General features: G+C 37.8%; 1 protein-coding gene across 1 annotated transcript in view; it reads left to right on the plus strand.

Annotated features, from left to right (window-relative positions):
* LOC148672911 (putative E3 ubiquitin-protein ligase HERC1) overlaps window positions 1-19248 on the plus strand; it is a 74882-nt gene continuing 55634 nt past the window's right edge. Inside the window, exons 1-13 of the mRNA XM_088628907.1 lie at window positions 1-252; window positions 6743-7696; window positions 8953-9048; window positions 9979-10161; window positions 11098-11409; window positions 11556-11652; window positions 11942-12085; window positions 12546-12673; window positions 13571-13715; window positions 14337-14508; window positions 15474-15608; window positions 18615-18780; window positions 18949-19074. Of these exons, the coding sequence (XP_088485033.1) occupies window positions 6758-7696; window positions 8953-9048; window positions 9979-10161; window positions 11098-11409; window positions 11556-11652; window positions 11942-12085; window positions 12546-12673; window positions 13571-13715; window positions 14337-14508; window positions 15474-15608; window positions 18615-18780; window positions 18949-19074 (2643 nt within the window). The 5' untranslated portion in view covers window positions 1-252; window positions 6743-6757. The remainder of the gene's footprint in view (window positions 253-6742; window positions 7697-8952; window positions 9049-9978; window positions 10162-11097; window positions 11410-11555; window positions 11653-11941; window positions 12086-12545; window positions 12674-13570; window positions 13716-14336; window positions 14509-15473; window positions 15609-18614; window positions 18781-18948; window positions 19075-19248) is intronic.

The raw sequence follows: 19248 nt of genomic DNA on the forward strand, positions 1-19248 counted from the left end.
ACGCACAATGCGTGGAGGGCTGCGCTGTTTTTCATGGCAACAAACGGTAGAGTTGTTTAGAGATAGGACCACGGACAGTGTCACAACAATTACACAGCATTACTGCTGAATATCAGTTCCAAGGCACGAAGATTGCTTTTAATACCTACAGATAAAAACGTGTTTTTCTTTTTTTGTGAGCCGGGTAAATTTGTTGTCTAGTATAAGAATCTGACAGAGGGCACTGACTGGGGTGTGAATGACACAAGAGAGGTAGGATTATCAACCTTCGATTATTTTTATGCATTATTACTGTCATAAAGTCACGGGATTACAAATGTATGTAGTGACATAAATTATACTGATCAGACAAAATGTAAACGGTACCAAAGTTGCACAGCTGTGGTGGTGATCGGTTATGTTAGCGTGGCGGACAGGGGCTTATATCTCCCAATGATTAAACAAAATGTACAAGAATCAGCATACTATTTATACTAAAAATAGGTTTTCATTATGTTGCACAGTGCGTGAGACTACTGTAAAATACGTGTTCGTTGACAATAAGTGGTGAGAACCCACACTGGTTCTGATTAACCACTTCATATGGTTGAAATAGTCAGCGAAGTGTGAGTTTAAAGTAGGTTGTAACCTGTACAGTACCAGTAGCAATTAAATTTAACCTCCCCAAAGTAGTCGATTCGCAGAATAGCCTGACTTTTTTCTGTCTCTCAATTACTGTTAAGTACAGCATACTGCATTTCTTGTTGACCAACAGTTCTGTTTTTTTACTTATTCTCGTTTTCTAAGCGTTATTAATGCAATGTCGGAATCGGCTTTGCAGAAAATTATGTTTTGCACAAAACGTAAATAGGGAGCTACAGTATACTGTATGTATTATTGTATTCCCGTAGCCTGCACTTGGGTTGTCAGCAGGCTGTAACGTGACCACACCTGTTTGAGTCGGGACGTCCCAAGGCGGTAATCAAAAACAGTTTTTGGCTTGAGCCCCACTACTCCTTCCCTCAATCTTGACTGTTAATTGAAGTGATACAGTATTTGACCTTTGATTAAGTCTAATGAAGTGTGTGGAGTTATAGGCACGGAACAAATCTTTATGGACAAAATCCAAGGCCTCCAAATAGTGAACACGTAAAACAACATAAATTAATTGGCAATAATAAATCTGGATTGAACAAAATGTTACAATATAAAAGAGTCACTATTACAATAAAGACGAAGTAATTTTGCTTTAAAATCAAAATGTGTGAAATGTCATAATAAAACAGATGGGAATCACAAATTAGAATTATTATTTTTTAACAGTGGAGTCCCCAAACTACTGGTTTTGTGCATACAAAATGTTTTTACAAGATAACATTTCAAAACATAGGTCTGTTTTGAAGTATAGTAAATTGTGGTCCTGATATTTAGTTTGAAAAAACTGTGAGGTGTTAGATCATGAGAAGCTTCCTGTTATTTATAAATTCAGGAAATTGTATATAGCTCATACAATAAATTTTCTTGGCCTGTGATTAGGCCTTGACAGTTGTAGTGCTTTGCATTGCTTCATGTGATAGCCTCAGAGGAGACCACTCCAACACTGGTTCACATTTCTCAACAGAGAATCTCATTTAAATAAAGAACTGAATCCAGTTAATAAACTTCAGTTTGATGTAACAAACAAAAATTCTAGTGATATTCACGTCAGGCAACGTTAGTGACTATCCCATACACTAATTAGGTCCCAAATTTCTATGAAATAAGAAGTTTCTTATGCTTAAAATAATGCAACCAAAAATCTCCATTAGTTTCAGTTTTGGGTTTTTGTAATCAACTTTGTATGTTGTACAGATATGTAACATGGACAAATAACTAATTCTGCTGAGGAAGCTAAATAAACAGCGAGTGTATAACTCAGACTTTTTTAACATTTTAAGACTTCAACAAAAAATTCCATACCTACAAATATGAAGTGGTGGTGATTGGGCATACAGCATCTCTGTTTTTGAACACCATACTGTAAATTGCTAAGGATATGTTACAACAATTAGAGTCTGACAACAAGCTGCTGTTTTTAAATGTATTATGCAGCAGTTGTTTGAGAAAACATAGCGTGATATTTACAGTACATGTGAATAATAAGACTTGAACTAATCAAAATTTCTTATTAACAAAAATAGTTTTTTAATAAATAATGTGCAATCAAAGGCAGAATAAAATCCTTAACTGTAAAATGGAGAGTGCATTCAAAGTGTGCAAAATAAAATTGTATTGTACAATTGTATAAAATGTTAAAATTTGTGAATCAATATTTGTTCTACAAATTATGCATCTAAAATAATAATCTACACCATAACTAGTGTAATACCCTTACCATTTCTGTTAAGATAGTTAAGGCAGCATCTGAGAGAAAAAATAAAATAAAAGAACAAGCAGGAAGAGTTAATTCATACAGGTATGACAAAATACTGTAGGTACAGTATGTAAACATATTGCTTGTTTTAGTGAGTACTCTTAAGTAAAGTGCTCATTTAACAGGATTGTGTACCAGCAACTGAGTTATGACTAGTTGTTTCATATATTACCAGTTCTTGGCCAAAAAAAAACCCAAGTACAGTGTTGTTTACACTATTGCATACAGCTTTCTCTTTCCCTGTTCTATGGCTGAAACGTATAAAAAATGTTGTGATACACAGACATAACTATACTATATCACTTCAGTTCTGTTTTTTTTGCACTAAGGATATTTAGTCTAATGCAAAAACACAGAACTGACAACTTGATTTCAAAATATGTTTTATTATACCTATTCTGGTGTTCCACTTTGTAATTATAGATATATAAGTACTGCTCAAAGCTTTAATTTGACACAATTGCCATCTCCCTACTGTAACAGTGTATGCTAAGGTGATACAAAGTGTTACTGTGGCAGGTGTTGCTGCACAGCAGGGGAAGGGCAAAACCTCATAAACCATTTGCCATCAGAAAATTGAATTTTGTTATATGTCATCTTATTTATCAACCCCATTAAACTTGTGGGTCCATCTCCATCATCTAGTAGATTTGGAATTCAATAAAGGTGGCGTAGTTTTGTTGGGCACACCCCAACTGTAATTGTGTATTAAGTTGTTTTCACTTTTATTAGTAGTTAAGGTAAATGTTTAAGATGTGTAGATGCTGGGGAGATGAGAAGTTGTGCTGTTAAATTTACAATACAACAAGCACTTTGAAAGAATCAATTAAAGTAACAGATTTATCAGGGATTTGACAGTGTGTAAGAATGTGTTGCATTTTTATTAACATGTTCTGTACGAGCTCTGCAGGTTAAAGGCGGTTGACGCTGTCTTCTCTTTACAGATCATTCTAAGTTTGATGCAACATGTGACGCAAAAGGCTGTAGGACTTTGTCTTTTCCTGCTCAATTTAGACTCATTCTCAGGGCTTTAGAAAACATGCAGAGAGACTTTCAAAAGTACCACTGTTCCTTTTAACCTGCCTTGTCATTCATGATGATTGGATGGCGGCAATTTGTGAGCAGTGATCAGCGGCCCTTGAGTTGGTATCCTCATTGGTGGCTGTTGTCTTGAGGCAACCCAAAGGCTGGCTGGGACTTGTCATGTGATTGATGGGGCTCACTCCACCTTGGTTGGATTAATGAAAGGAGATCTGGGTTCTCGGTGACTGCCGGTAATTGGCTTCAAATTGAAGGTTAACTACGGAGTTGTTGCAAACTGGCACCAAATCAGCTGGCTGCTCATAAGTCTCTGCTAAAGGCTTTGAGATGTCAGAGTCGATTCAAATTGGTTTACGGCTTCCTTAATGGCCTCCCTTATCGTCTAAGGGGGAGAGGACACAGAACAAGACATCAACTATAGTTCGTCTCGGTTTCAGTACGTTAATTCCATAACAGAATGTATGTGGCAGTGGGTTGTTCCTGTAGGCGTATAACTAATGTGCTAAAATAATTACTTGAAAACTGTGCATAACTACTGGAAAGCTTGTGCTATATTTTCACATTTTGTGATCAGCTGAAATAATCTTATTACTGTATCACATATAACATATATTTGTGATACAGTGTTCTATAGTCGTGTTCTAGTCATTGTAATAGAATAATTTTATAACCAATTATCAAGACTTACAAATCTTATTTAGAGGAACCTTGGAAACCAGCTTTAAAGCAATCCATAGCCATGCAGACACTGCAAGTGTTGGTGAAATAACTACAGGAGCGTTTCTGTTGGGAGAGAAAAGTAGTTGTCATAATCTAGGGAAAAAAGAAATGCTCTTTGTCATAGAAAATTCAGAGAATTTAAAGGTTTTAAAAACACTTGTAATTTATTTTGGGTATGTAATTGGTCATACATGGATTCCACTAATATCAGTAAAATACAATTTTATAATATTTTAAAGTGAAAAACGAGGCTTTCAATTCCTCTTCATTTCAGCCTCAGAAAGCCAGATTTCCTGTCATCATTCAGCCAGGCGTGAATCATACTGTTGATTGACAATCATACTGTTGATTGTCATAAGCTACAGTACACTGCAGGTCAGAAGCACTGCCTCACAGCTCATGCGTCTTGAGCTCATCTCTGAGGTGGTTTGTCTTTTGTGAGGAGTTTGCACATTTGCCTCACGTTCAAGTATATTTTCTCTGTACACTCTGGTTTCACTCTGGTAGAATTAAAAGGTAGGTTGATTGGATTTGCTGAAGTTCCTTTTCCATGAAGAACAGAAGCAGAACCTCTTCCTCATGAATGTGCTTTTCCTGCAGCAGCTCTGCTACAGTGCTAATTGCAGTGTACTTTGAATAAGGTTCAGGTGTTTCCTGCATAATGAAACAAATGGCTTCAAATTGGTTGCCTTTCTCGTGGATAGCAGAAAAAATGTATTGTATGAATATCACATATATCACAATATTGTAACGCAATGGGGTTCAGGTGGGCGCCCTTGCCTTCTGTCTACACAGGTCGGCCCCTGCACCGTGGGGGACGTGAACCCGGGCCTCTGGCGTCACTCAACAGGGACCCAGCTTGTTGAGCTTGTTGAGAGATCTCTCTACAGCCCAGTGGCTGTAGTCCTGCTATTACAGGGAAGGGCGGTGACGTCACCGCTCTGGTAAGCCGGCTCTTACACACCACTGACGGCCGTATGCGTTACAATATTATTATGCTGGTTGTGGCAGAGCTTTTACTGGTTTGTTCTTGGAGTTATGTTTCTTAAATCATATTCTCAAATGTTCCTTTAGAAAAGAAACACATCTACTGCTCTAAATAAGGTCATCGGGCCCAGCAGATTTAACAGTGACGTGTTAATTCAGCAGCATTAGCACTGCATAGCTAATCTCACAGAGTATGCTTGGAAGCTTGTGTGGTAAACAGCACATGTTTTTTTCAGCTCAGCTCATTTAAAAAGTCTGTTTAGGTTATGATTATAGGAATAAAAACAAACTTTCATGACTGTCGTTTCCAGGACAAGGCTTACTTTTTGGTTTCTCTATCCGTTTCTCTTTTTAAAGGTTCTCATAATTGTTAGAGCATTTGGAAGGTATTTCTGCAATGAAATTGTTTTGCATAACGGACACTGAGGTATTGCAGGGATTAAAATGACTCTAATGACTGGGACTGGACGATATTTTCCTACCTGTACTTAAGGAAATGAAGGATGTGATTCAAAGAGCCTTAATTACAATTGTTCAACTCTGACTTAGAATGGGAGCTGTACACACAAATCGGTGAACTGCAAACTCAATAATTGCAAAACGGAACCAGAATATATAGACCAATAACTTTTATTTCTTTTACTGGTAAAGGACTGAAAACATTTGAGCTGAGCTAGAACAATATCTGCAAAATAATCACATTTATAGAGCTGGGTAACTTGCTAACTGTAAAGCATGATTTTCAGAAATCTTTAAATAAGATTCCATATAAAGATCAATCCTCAAATTAAAAGCAATAGGGACTTAATGCAATGTATGTGCATGGAATAAAAACCAGGTAACAGTTAAATGGCAAAACAGCAGGGGTATGACCTCTACCTGTACCAGTGTAAGCAGAAGTGTATAGCAATGAACCAGGGATCATACCAACAATGTAGTTTGTGGTCTATTTAGCAAATTATAAAGCACAGAATTAGTGGGAAAGAAACACAAAGAAGCAAAATAATAACAAAAACTCTGTGAAAATCATGGATTGGGCAGACAAGTGGCAAATGAAAGGAAGGAATGCATACTATACATGTCTCATGGGTTGATTCTGAGTTGCAGGAAGCTACTGATAAAAGGGATTTTGGCATTTATGTAGATTTATTTTAGGCTAACATCCTCATCAAGACAATATGGGGAAGCAATGAAAAGGTAAAGAGAATGCTTGTGTGTATAGCAGAACACATAATGTGTGAATTACAAAAAATAATTTAATTATATCATTATACTGTAAGTTTCCCTTCTTTATGATGCGCTGCTTCTTTCATGGGGGTTCTGTACAATACTTTTTTATACAATATGTACATAGTGTTCTGGTAATACATAACAAATTAATATAAATAATAAAAATACAAATGTAGTTTTCTATTTTAAGTCAAATAAAATGATAGCCATAAGCTCAGATTCTGTAATGCTAACTTTTTGTCTTCAATAGTTAATTGTACTGCTAGTTTGTTGCTAGTTTCTGATGTTTTTAATATCAGACCTGTTTTATGTCAGTTGCAAGTTCATCCCTTTTGCTGTCTATTTCTGAAACACTGGCATGTCTCGTTGCAGGATTATGTTTAGAAAATGGTTCCTTGTCAGACCCATGTGATGTTGAAGTGGCAGGAGCATCTGAATGCCTCATGGGCAGCAGAGGACAGTGTCCAGGTGACCATTCGCCAAGGCGCTGCCGCCCTCTACAGCAAACTCCTCAGCAACAAGGAGGTGGTGGGATTGGCCCAGCCTGTTCAAGACCTACTCGGCCCCCGGCTGCCCGACTTCCAGTACGAAGCGAGCGCCACGGAGGAGCGGGAGGAGTACCTGGCGGCTCTTCTCCACAGCCAGCGCTGCCTGGTCCGCCGCACGCTGGCCAGCACGCCCTACGCCCTGTCCCTGCATCACAGGCTGGTGGTGCTGCAGAGGATCTACTACGCGCTTCACAGCAAATACCACGACCGCTTTCGGGTGGGGCCCCCGGCCCAGTCTGTGCCCAGCGCGGAAAGTGGGGTGTTGGAAAAGGCCTCGGAGACTTGGCTGCAGGGGACGCGGGTGAAGTCTGGAACAGATGTGTTGATTGAGATGGGTGTGAGGACAGGCCTCAGCCTGCTGTTTGCCCTTTTGCAGCAGAACTGGCACCAAGCCCAGCTGGATCCCAGCTTGGCGCTGTGCAATGACGTCCTTTCCACGGCATCCTCTGTACTGTCTTCCCTTCCCCCTCTGTCCCTGGCGAACGAGAACAAGATCCCGCTGGTGGGGCTGGACTGCCTTGCTCAGGTGACGGCTTTTCTGAAGAGGACCTCGGTCCCCAGCTCAGGGGCAGACGTGGCGGGGAGGCGGCTGGCCCTAGAGCTCTTACTGGGGCTGGCCATGCAGCGGGGCTCCCTCAGGTTTCTGCTGGAGTGGATTGAGGTGGCGCTGACTGCTTCTGCTGCGGCGTGCTTGGGATCATCCAAGCTGTCTGCGAGTGAGGAAGGGATTGGCCATGACTTAATTCTCCAAACCCTGGCCCAAATGAGGCAAAATTCGGTATGTATTTCTTAAGAACATAAAGCATGCTTGCAGTTCTTAGACAAACAGCCATCAGAGGAATCAATACATGATAATAATATTTTGTGTGGAGAAGGTGGCCTAAAAGGTCATCTAAAAAAAAACATATTTACAAAAGGACAAATAGAAAATGTAAAATAGGTATGTGAAAAAGGTGAATTATAACCCTTTTTAAAAAAAAACTCTGAAATCCTAGGATGCTTATCATACTGCAACTATGGCCATCTTATACAGTATAACTGTCCACTCTGCAAGAAGAGATATTACAGTAGGATAAGGCAGTAGGCAATTGTTACGATTTTCAGTTTTGAATTCTGCACTCCTTATTCTACCTACATGAGCATTTGGCACTATTATAACAATGTTTTCATTTTCATTTGGGCCATCTGCTCACATTTACTGAAGCTTTTTTAATGATGAAGTTTTGTTTTTCTTCACAGAAGGAAAATGCACTTTATCATTTTTATATTGCCAAAAATGATCAGTCCAAGATTATATTGTAAGAGCTTATCAGAATCTGGTGTCTCAGTTTCAATAGAGAATATAAAGAGTAGATGTACAATTGTATTGGACAGGTGAGTGTCACCTGCACCAATTTGTGAGACTGTTAATTCCATTTAATTTAAATTTAATTTAATTCTTTATTTTACAATCCACTATTGTAAAATTACTTAATATATTTCTGTTATATATAGTGCATATCTCTTTTTATTTCTTAGCAAGGTTAATTGGTCCAGGTGTGCATTGTGAGGGTTTTCCTACAGTAAACCATATACACAATGTTAAATATGTATATATTAAATAAACCAAAAAAGAAATCACACATGTTGATTGATTGTGATATATTTTTTGGTAGTCTCAGAAATACACACCAAAAACATTTCAGATAATGCTTTAAGTGAAACTGGTCTGTATAGTTGCTGGAATTTATGACAAATTGCAAAAAGATAATCACAGTGAATTACGTCCCATTCTATATATATATCACTTTACAATCAAATGTTTTAAAATAAATTAGCATTACAAACCAGAAACCTTCCAGCAATGAAGTGATATTCAGGCACATACAGTACATATTCCAGTGATTATGATACTTGAACATTGTCAGGAGAGAAATATGAACACAGTCCCTTTTTAAAAATGGAGGAAAGAGGAAGTACTGTTGAAATACCTGAGTTCTTGCTTGTTACTGTGTTTGTAGTGAAGTGCATACTGTTTTTATTATTGTTCCCCAGGGTTTCCGTGGCGATTCTGTCAATGGTCCGGAGCTGAAGAAGAATGTGGATGGACTGTGCAGTCTTGCTCATGTGGCTCTCTGTCTCTTTGATGAGGTGTGTGCTTTCCTTTTGCTGTACAGCACCATCCTGAAAAAACTGCCTACCATCTTAGGAGTGACAGACAAGCCTTGGCTGTCAATCAGACCCTGTAGGTTAGCAAGTGACATCAACCCAGAGTATCACATGAGGCATATGAACAACTCTAGTTTATCTGGCGGCCATTTCCTCAGTCAGACCAAGCAAGACTGAATCCATGACAAGTGCACACTTCTAAATACTTGGAAAAGTACAAATAAAAAGCCGTTTGCATTATTTTTTTTTATTATTATTCTGAAACACAAGAATACACGTTATGTATGGAACTATTCCTCTTGGAATCATGCTAACTGAATATCAGCTATGTTACAAAAGCTGCAAACATTAGCAATGTATCATTTTGGGATTCAGTTCTGTGATATGTTTATGGTGAATTTCACAAACCTGGAAAACCAAGGTATTTTTCACAATAACAGTTCACAGAAAACGAGTCACACCTCTGCAGGATTTGCATGTAGCAAATCCTGTTAATCATGAATTTTCATGCCCTGCACATTGCATTGCATCGCATCTTTTTTCAATTAATTAAGATGATTAGCCATTGTTTTTTGGATTCAGTTTGAGAAAGATGAATTATGTGTAAATTAATTATTCCCATAATACATTGCATTGTACGCATCTCTAAATAATGTCTTTTTTTATACAGATTTACATTTATTTTTAGCCACTGAAAATGGAAAGATATACACGTTTTCTCTTGGTTAATCCAAACAGTGTTACCATGTATGTATATGTGTTTTGAAAAATGGTGTTAACTTTAATATTGTATTTGAATTGTAGTTGAAGATAAGACGTAGATAAAATAAGATCCAGTGTTTTACATGCAGTTACAATGGTGGTATTCCAAATATAAATCAGTGCCTTATTGGGATGTTTTTTTTTTTTCAGATCTGTAACCTGGCTTCAAGTTGCTTGTGTTCCTGCAACACCGGCACTGGATCCCTGGGGATAGAGAGTGACACAGTGATGGTGTATGTCTGGGGTAGTAACAGCAGTCACCAGCTAGCAGAAGGCACTCTGGAGAAGATCCTGCAGCCCAAGCTGGCACAGGGATTTAGTGATGCTCAAATGGTAGTATTAAAAGACATCAAATGTGTTTTCTTAGTAAGATTACAAATTTAAGAATCCACGGTAAAGAGGTATTGTTTATATGCAAACTGATGACTTAAATAGATATTATAAGCATGACATTTACAGTTGTGGGGTTTGTTGTTAATAAAACGCAAAAGGACCAGAGAGATGCTGCCTGTGGGGCAAAATAGAGACTGCTTTTGAAATTAACATCTCTGCTCTTTTTTTCTGATTTTACAAATCTGGCAAACGATTTGGTGAACACTGTCCAACTCTCTACAGTGAGACTCTGCTTTTCCCATGTGTGTCGGTGGACAGGAGTCTGTGGTTTAATGAAATCAGTTGAATAATGAGGTGTGACTATCTTTGAAGAGAATGCGGAAAATTTATGAACCCAACAAACATTTATGGAAGGTGTATGTACTGTAACTGTTTCAGTAAGTGAAACAGTTTGCATATTACCTTCATCAAACACTTCAGCATAACCCCCAAAATACTCTGGTTTTCCTAGACTTATGCTGTAAGTGCAGTGTACATGCTGTACCATCTTGTGCTGCAAAGTTACTGAGTCCAGTGACTGCTCCAGCTCACCTGCAGCTTTTCCATAAAAAGCCTATTAGATTAAATTCAATAAAGTATAACACAATTATTCTTTCAGTTTCCCCATTATACTGGTAGCTGCTTTGTGTGTCATGCATAAACTAAGACATATAATTGACTTATAGGCAAATAAATCTGTGTAATGTCTTCTTTCCTTTTTAAGTCATGAAATTGAGGAATTCAGTATCAATTATACTTAAAAGGTGAACCTTGTTCAGCGCTAGTTGAAAACATGAGATTCTGTATTTACAGCACTGTATACATTGAGAAATGGGTTGATTCCTAACTCATATTGAATTTTAAGCTGGGTTTGCCTTTCTGTCTGTGCTTTTTCAGATTGAAGCGGGGCAGTACTGCACTTTCTCGGTATCTGCCGATGGCTCTGTGAAGGCCTGTGGGAAAGGCAGCTATGGGAGACTGGGGCTGGGAGACTCGAACAACCAGTCTGTGCCCAAGAAACTGGTGCTGGAGCCCCCTCGAAACATGAGGAAGGTCTCCTCTTCCAAGGGCTCTGATGGCCATACTCTGGCAGTAACCACAGAAGGGGAAGTCTTCAGCTGGGGAGATGGGGACTATGGAAAACTGGGGCATGGAAACAGTGCTACTCAGAAATACCCTAAACTCATCCAGGGACCATTACTTGGCAAGGTAAAGAACAGATATAATTTCAAGTGTTTCATAATTGAACGAATATCTTGTAGCACTGAAAGTCCTCTGAAAATTTGTTTGCTAAAGTCTCATGAGGCGTTTGATTGATTCAAGAGATAAACTGAATGAATTGTATAACCTGGCAGGTGGTGGTGTGTGTGTCTGCTGGCTACAGACACAGTGCAGCAGTGACTAATGATGGAGAGCTCTACACCTGGGGAGAAGGGGATTTTGGCAGGCTTGGTGGGTGTTCTCTGTTTTTTTTTTTTACGTTAATTTTATGTAGCAAACTAAATGTTGCTTAACTGTTACATACAGGTATGTGCAGATATGCAAATAAGTAATTTAATCTAGGTTTTCTAACTTGTATTTACTTTTGAAAGCAGAATAATTTGGTTCCGTTTGTGTTGTTTCAGTGTTTTATTGGGAATATTTCAAGCAAAGTTTATGGGAGTACGTTTATTTAAAAAAAAGCAGTTTTCAAAACTGCTCCTTTTGCACTTCATTAGATGCATATTTTGACCTGTCACAGGTCACAGTGATAGCCATAGTCGTAATGTCCCAACCTTGGTGAAGGATATCAGTGGAGTGGGACAGGCAGCCTGTGGCAGCTCTCACACTATCGTTGTGGCTCAGGACGGAAGAGTGGTGTGGTCCTTTGGAGGAGGAGACAATGGTATGTAGTTCAGAAATTGAAAGAAACAAAAGAAGGCAAGAATTCTATGAAAGTACTGTATATTTGCAATTCAGAACTGAAAGATTGATGGGGTGAGTGTTCTTTATACAGTATGTATACTGTAGAATCCATGAGATGTTTAACATTATTTATATTATAATGTTTGGGTGGGTAAAATGATCAGTGTACACAGTACACTTATTGTACATGAATAACTGAGCTGATATTAGTAAAACACATTTATAGCCCATGTTGTCAAAATTTAAAAAGCACAATTACTGGTAAGTTAAGAAATCTGCATTATTTGTTTCTTGGATGACCTTGTATTATGGTATTTTTGCTTAATTTATTTTATTTTTTCTAAATTGTGCCACATAAGATTCTTAATATCCTTATACTCACTTAATAAGCTATCTTGCAATTGTATTGAAATGGGTACCAATCATCTATTTTTTAACAGGTAAACTCGGTCATGGAGATACAAATCGTGTTTATAGGCCCAAAATAATTGAGGCTTTACATGGACTCATTATCAGGAAAGTGTGTGCTGGCAGTCAGTCTTCACTGGCATTGACATCTGCAGGACAGGTATGGAAAGAAGAGTTATTGCTGGTAACAGAGCATTGGGAGACTGTTTTGTTTTACTTCTGTATGCCTGAAGTAGGTTAGAGGAACTGGAAATTCAAGAATTATCATCAAGGAATGCATATCCCTGCGATTGACTGGTGTCAAGTCCAGGATGTACCCTGCCTTGTGGCCATTGCTTTCTGGAATAGGCTCTGGCTTCTCCATGACACTGAATTGGAAGAAGAGGTTAGAAAATGGTTGGATGGAATGTGTATCATTCACCAGTTTCAAGTCAAGATTGCAGACGAAACGGAAATAGTAGGATAAGCAAAACATACAATGTGATGAAACAATAAAAAAAGACTAACAAAATGTAAAACATCTAGAACTCAAAACAAGAGATGTTATGTTCTGCGATGGATTGGAGTCTCATTTAGGGTGTCCGTTGCTTGCAGGTTTAGCCTCTGGCTTTCCCACCACGCTTTATTGGATAAAGTGGTTAGAAAATGGATGGATGGATGTTATGTTAAAATTGTATAGTGAACTAGTCAGGCTTCATTTATAACATTGTGTACAATTTTGATCACCATGCTACAAAAAAGATATTGCAGCTGTTCAGTGAGGAGCAGACATGTATTCTGGCACTTAGGATAAATGTTGTACACTGACAGACTGAACTGTAACTTTTTAGTTTAGAGCAGAGAAGGCTACAAGGGGAACTGTTACAAGTATTCAAAATCCTCAAAGGCATTGGATTACTCCAAATATTGCATAAGATTGCCTTGTTGTTCAGCACTGTGACTACACTTTTCTTGTTGTTCACCCTCTGAAACTTCAATTTGTCACAACAATTGAATATTTTTCCTGAATCTCTGGAAGTGAGCTCTTTTAACACTCTTTCTCTGTGCCTGTGTTGAGGTGTTTGCGTGGGGCTGTGGATCGTGTCTTGGATGTGGGTCTTCCGAAACAACTTCCCTGAGACCCAGGTTCATAGAGGAGCTGGGTGTCACTAAGATCATTGATATTTCCTGTGGGGACAGTCACTGCCTTGCATTGTCACACGGTGAGTTGTTTTCTCATTGCTTCGACCCTGTACTTGGTCTTTATTTATCTTTACTTGACATGTTTATCTTTACTTGATACAATTCTAGTTTGAATAAAGCGTTGTCAAAGCAATTAATGCAGTAGAATAAAATGAACAACAGTAAAAAAAGTACACATCAGCAAAGCATTTACTGTATTTTAAAAAAAGACACAAGGATTTATTTGGTTCTTTTTGTGTACTGTAAGTTGTAGTTATGCTGCGAAAGTATAAGCTTTTTATTCACAAAAAAGGCTGTGTGACATTTCCACCGTATGCATTTTGTGTCTCATAATAACTGTTGTATTTCCTTTTTAAATACTTCAATAAAAAGAAGGCTCATAGAAATAGTATCTCTAGAAATTTCTGAATGGTATATTAAGTAGTCTAATTTTTCATTAACAGTCAGCAGATTTGTTTAAGAACAGTAATACGTGATTTATGAACAGATGCTTTGAAGTGTAATAAATGTGAAATTATTCAAAAGAGAAGAAAAGAAACACAAAGTTTCTTCGCAGCCGAATAAACCTTTACCTGTTCCTTTGCAGCCTATGAATGCTAATGCAGCTCTCTACTTGAATTATTCAATGTTATTGATTTCAGAAAATGAAGTGTATGCATGGGGTAATAATGCGATGGGTCAGTGTGGACAGGGCCACACCTCTACCCCAGTCACAAAACCAAGGAAAGTTATTGGACTGGAAGGAGTGGCCATTCAGCAGATCACTGCGGGTACCTCCCATAGCCTGGCCTGGACTGCAGTGCCTACAGACAGGTAGGACTTGAGCAAGAGAAGCTTTATATTTTCTTTCTGTGGCAGGAAATCATACACTAAAGCTATTGTAAGGCCAAAACAGCTTTATCAGCTTCTAGCCTGATCTTGTCAAAGGCTAAGCAAAAAATGGCTCTCATCAATCCTAGGCTGGGCACCTACTGTAAAATTAAAATCAGTAAACACTACCGGGAGTGGTGTTTTGGACCAGTAGGTAGCACACGTTCCTCTGGACAAGAATTTTAAATCCATTGCTTCAGAGTGGTGAATGTGAACACTGTACTAAAGGAGGTGCCTTTGTTAGGATGAGTCTTTAAATGAGGTTCCTGACTTCTTGGTCATTAAAGATCCTGCTGCACTGTTCATAAGACTGAACTCAGTAATTCTCATAACTGGAATATAATTAGTTCAACTCAATTATATTAAACTCTGGTGCCTTGCTTAAATTTGGCTCTGGGATTCAACAGTCAATAAGTAAATTCTCCCTTCTGTTCTTAATTGTATTAGATCATTTCATCTTTTGAAGCTGGTGCATCAAGTACTTTAAGTCAATTATGACGAAATTGAAACTCTGGAAGAGGTTGCTAAAACTAATCACAATGAGTTTGTAAACAAAACTGGACTTTAGTGTTTCTTCAGATGTTACAATCTGTATTAATTAAAAAGTTGCATTATAACTGTGTGTAACTGATTAACAATAATACAAACATGCTACATGGTACCATGGTGATACATGGTGACACCAGATCTTCTACCCAATACTAATACAATACCTAATATTTTCAGATATTTATTTTAATTTTACTAACTTAAAAGTATCTGTGGTTTTGGAAAGATTAAATTGTCAAAACTTGTGAGATTTTTTTCATCTATCTCTAATCTCTGTATCTCTAATATCTAATTTTTAAAAATGAGCATTCTGAATTATAGCCATTGTCTGTTATTGACCTCCCTAATTTTATTTTAAGACAACTTGTGGCTTGGCACAGACCTTTCTGTGTGGATCTTGAAGAGAGCACCTTCAGTTACCTCCGCAATTTCCTTGAACGCTTCTGTGATGGATTCAGCTGTGATGTTCCTCCACCCCCTTTCCTGTCTAAGAGGTACTGGAGATCTTATTTATATGACTAAAAACCTTTGGCATGTGTCACCTTCTGATTGAAGAGTCTCTCATACACTGCCTCCATCACAGTGTCAGTAGTGTACAACACTGGAAGTGAGATGGAAATAATGGACAAAAAAAATGTAGTTTCAGACTTACAGTATATAATTTTTAGTTATGCTTTGTCGTATTGTATTAGTGGTTGAGTCATGTTCTCTGTCTCTGTGACTGAGAAGAAAGCAAGCATTTTTAGGGTACATGTGGAAAGATTTAATAACATAAATGGCGAAACATGAGTCAATTGTATTTTAATAGATCAACTCCTAAAGTCTGTAGACATTGAATATTTGTGAAAATAGGCATTTCGTTTAGAGCTTTGTTACCATCACTCATTAGTGTGGCAAAATAAAACAAATGGCAATCATAATGGAAAAGGCAAAATTTTCAGTCCTACTACATGAATTTGGCAAAATTATATGTATGTAACCTTAATCTTAATTTATTTAGTCTTGTGTGTTTTTTTTACGCTTTTTATACACTTGCCATCTGCTCACCAAAATGTTATAGGTCCTGCATTAGCAGAGATGGGAAACAATACTGTGCACTCTGTCCTCTGACACACAGTCAACATTTAGTACTGTATGAGCCCACAGCGCATCACAGGAGACTTTACATTGATTAGTATCTAATGCATTTCCCTCTGCACTTCCACTTTGTGGATCTCATGAGTTAGTGATGTGCATTAAGGATAACTTGAGCATTACTCTGATCTTTGAAACCCTTGAGTGTCACTGCTCAAAAAGTCTTCACTAACTAATGGTGATACAGTCTAGACTCCCATGATGAAGTCTGTTTGTGCAGTCATTGGAGCTACTGTATTAGTGGGACCCTAATTTCTATTATTTATCAAGAGTGTTCAACATTATATGCTGTATACTATACCATAAATTTGTACTCTGACATGGATAATGTATACAGTAGATGTAAACTAGAGTCAATATTTAATGGATCTTGTCACCCAAACCCTCCACTGGCTTAATATGGACACTTATTTCAATACCATTTATGCAGCATTTTTCAGCTGATTGGAAAGATACATTTCTAAGAGTTTGTTTTAAGTAGTTTTGATTGTTTTAAACTTTATATTGTTGTTTTTTTTAGTCAAATAGAACATGTATGAATCTGGTGACTGGAGAGCTTCAGAGACAGTTTGCAGGAATGCTCTGTTGAAACCCCAGCTAGGGTTAGCATTCCCAATCTACATTTTTACACTTACTGCTGGATTTTGGGTCCCTGTTGGATGTTAAGACAAGTGATAATTTGCTCCTATCTGCAACTTTTTTTTTGGAGACTTGCTTGGTGAAATTCTATGCTGCATGGTTCAGTATTTGTATTTTAAAACTGAGTCAGATGAAAAGTTGTAAAAAAAACTTTTATAATGGTTAAACTCTCTTTAAGTTTTTCATTTAACTAGATGCACAGTATAACTGGAGTCAATATGTAATGGTTCTTTTTACCCAGAGCCTACAGTGGCCGGTAATGAACACTAATTTCAGTATCTTTCGTACAGCATTTTTCAGGTGATTGAAAATTTGCTTAAAGAAGATGTATCATTGAAGAAGTTGAATTTCCAAGAGGTTTTTTCAGTGGTTTTGATTGTTTTAGAGTCACATTTTTTGTTTTTAAGGGACATTTATAAATCTGGTAACTGGAGAGCTTCAGAGGCAGTTTGCAGGAATGCTCTGTTGAAACCCCAGCTAGGGCTAGGGTTAGCATTTCCACTCTAGTTAGACATTTTTTATGCTCAGTGCTGGATTTTTGGTCCCAGTTGGATGTTGGGACAAGTCATAATTTGCTCTTATCTGCAACTTTTTTTTCGGAGACTTTTGGCTGCTTACTGTATATTGTATATTGCACGGTTCAGTATATGTATTCCAAAACTGAGTCAGATGAAAAGTTGTAAGAAAACCTTTTATAACGGTTAAACTCTCTTAATTTTTTCATTTAATGTGCAACTAGATGTATAACTGGAGTCAACATGTAATGGTTCTTTTTATCTAAAGCCTACAGTGGCGGGAAATTAACACTTATTTCAATATCTTTCATATACAGTACTGTAGCATTTTTCAGCTGATTGAAAATTTGCTTAAAGAAATTGCATCATTGAAGAAGTTGAATTTCCAATAGCTTTTTTCAGTGGTTTTGATTGTTTTAGAGGATGTTTTTTGTTTTGAGGAACGTTTATAAATCTGGTGACTGGAGAGCTTCAGAGGCAGTTTGCAGGAATGCTCTGTTGAAACCCCAGCTAGGGTTAGGGTTAGTATTCCCACTCTACTTAGACATTTTTTATGCTTAGTGCTGGATTTTGGGTCCCAGTTGGATGTTAAGACAAGTGATAATTTGCTCCTATCTGCAACTTTTTTTTCGGAGACTTTTGGTTGCTTACTGCATATTATATATTGCACGGTTCAGTATTTGTATTCCAAAACTGAGTCAGATGAAAAGTTGTAAGAAAACCTTTAATAACAGTTAAACTCTCTTAATTTTTTAATTTAATGTGCAACTAGAAATATACAGTAACTGGAGTCAACATTTAATGGTTCTTTTTATCCAAAGCCTACAGTGGCCAGAAATTATACACTAATTTCAATATCTTTCATACAGCATTTTTCAGCTGATTGAAAATTTGCTCAAAGAAATTGCATCATTGAAGAAATTGGAGACTTCTGGTTGCTGAAATTTTATGTTACAATCTGTCAAATTAAAAGTCATGTTCAGATTGGTGATCTCTCTTAGTTTTCTAATTTAACGTGCATCTACCATAATGTACATGTACATTAGAAATATTTCCTGGAACCAAATTATTTCAAATATTCTTATTTAGCCGCCAATGACATCGATTGTGCTTGGTCTGCAGATGTTAGTGAAACAGATTAGTGTATGTGCTGAGATTTCGGGATGAGTAAGTTCCTTGTATAGTAGCTGAGATTTCAATTTCTTTTCCCAGGGAGCACCACCAGTTCGTGCTGCTGTGTATGAAGCTGCTGTCCACTCACCTGTCCCTGGCCCACACTGGAGGAACAGGAGCCACAGTCCTAGGAGCCCAGGGAAGGCCTCTCCGCAATCTGCTCTTCAGGCTCATTGACTCCAGTGTTCCTGATTCTATTCAGGAGGTACAGTCCAGTACTTTCTGTCTCTCCTCTCCCCTTCCTTAATGCTTGTCCAGTCTGAGGAGTTTGACCGATCAAAATCTTTGTAAATGTCTTACAGTAAAGCATCAAGGATTAGATGGAAGGTGACTAAAAGTGTCCTTTTAACCAAATTATGCTGTTAATTTCCAGGCAGTGATGAATACTCTCTCCATTGGTGCTTCACTCTTGCTGCCTCCTCTCAGGGAGAGAACCGAGCTCTTGCACTCACTTCTACCTCAGGGCCCTGATAGCTGGGAAAACCTTACAAAAGGCCAGGTGAGAGTACACCTTAGTTTGTTGCCATTCTCAGGTTTTTTTTTAAGGTTATATAACACAAATCGTGTCAGCTACGTACAGTATGTCCTTGCATCCCCAACAGTTTCAAATAAATGTTCATGAAAATTGCAATTTGAGTCCAGCTTCTCAGAAGAGAGAGGAGAAAGAGATGCA

Source organism: Lepisosteus platostomus, chromosome 4, assembly GCF_059453375.1.
Source record: "Lepisosteus platostomus isolate fLepPlt1 chromosome 4, fLepPlt1.hap1, whole genome shotgun sequence".
In the NCBI taxonomy this organism is placed as follows: Eukaryota; Metazoa; Chordata; class Actinopteri; order Semionotiformes; family Lepisosteidae; genus Lepisosteus; species Lepisosteus platostomus.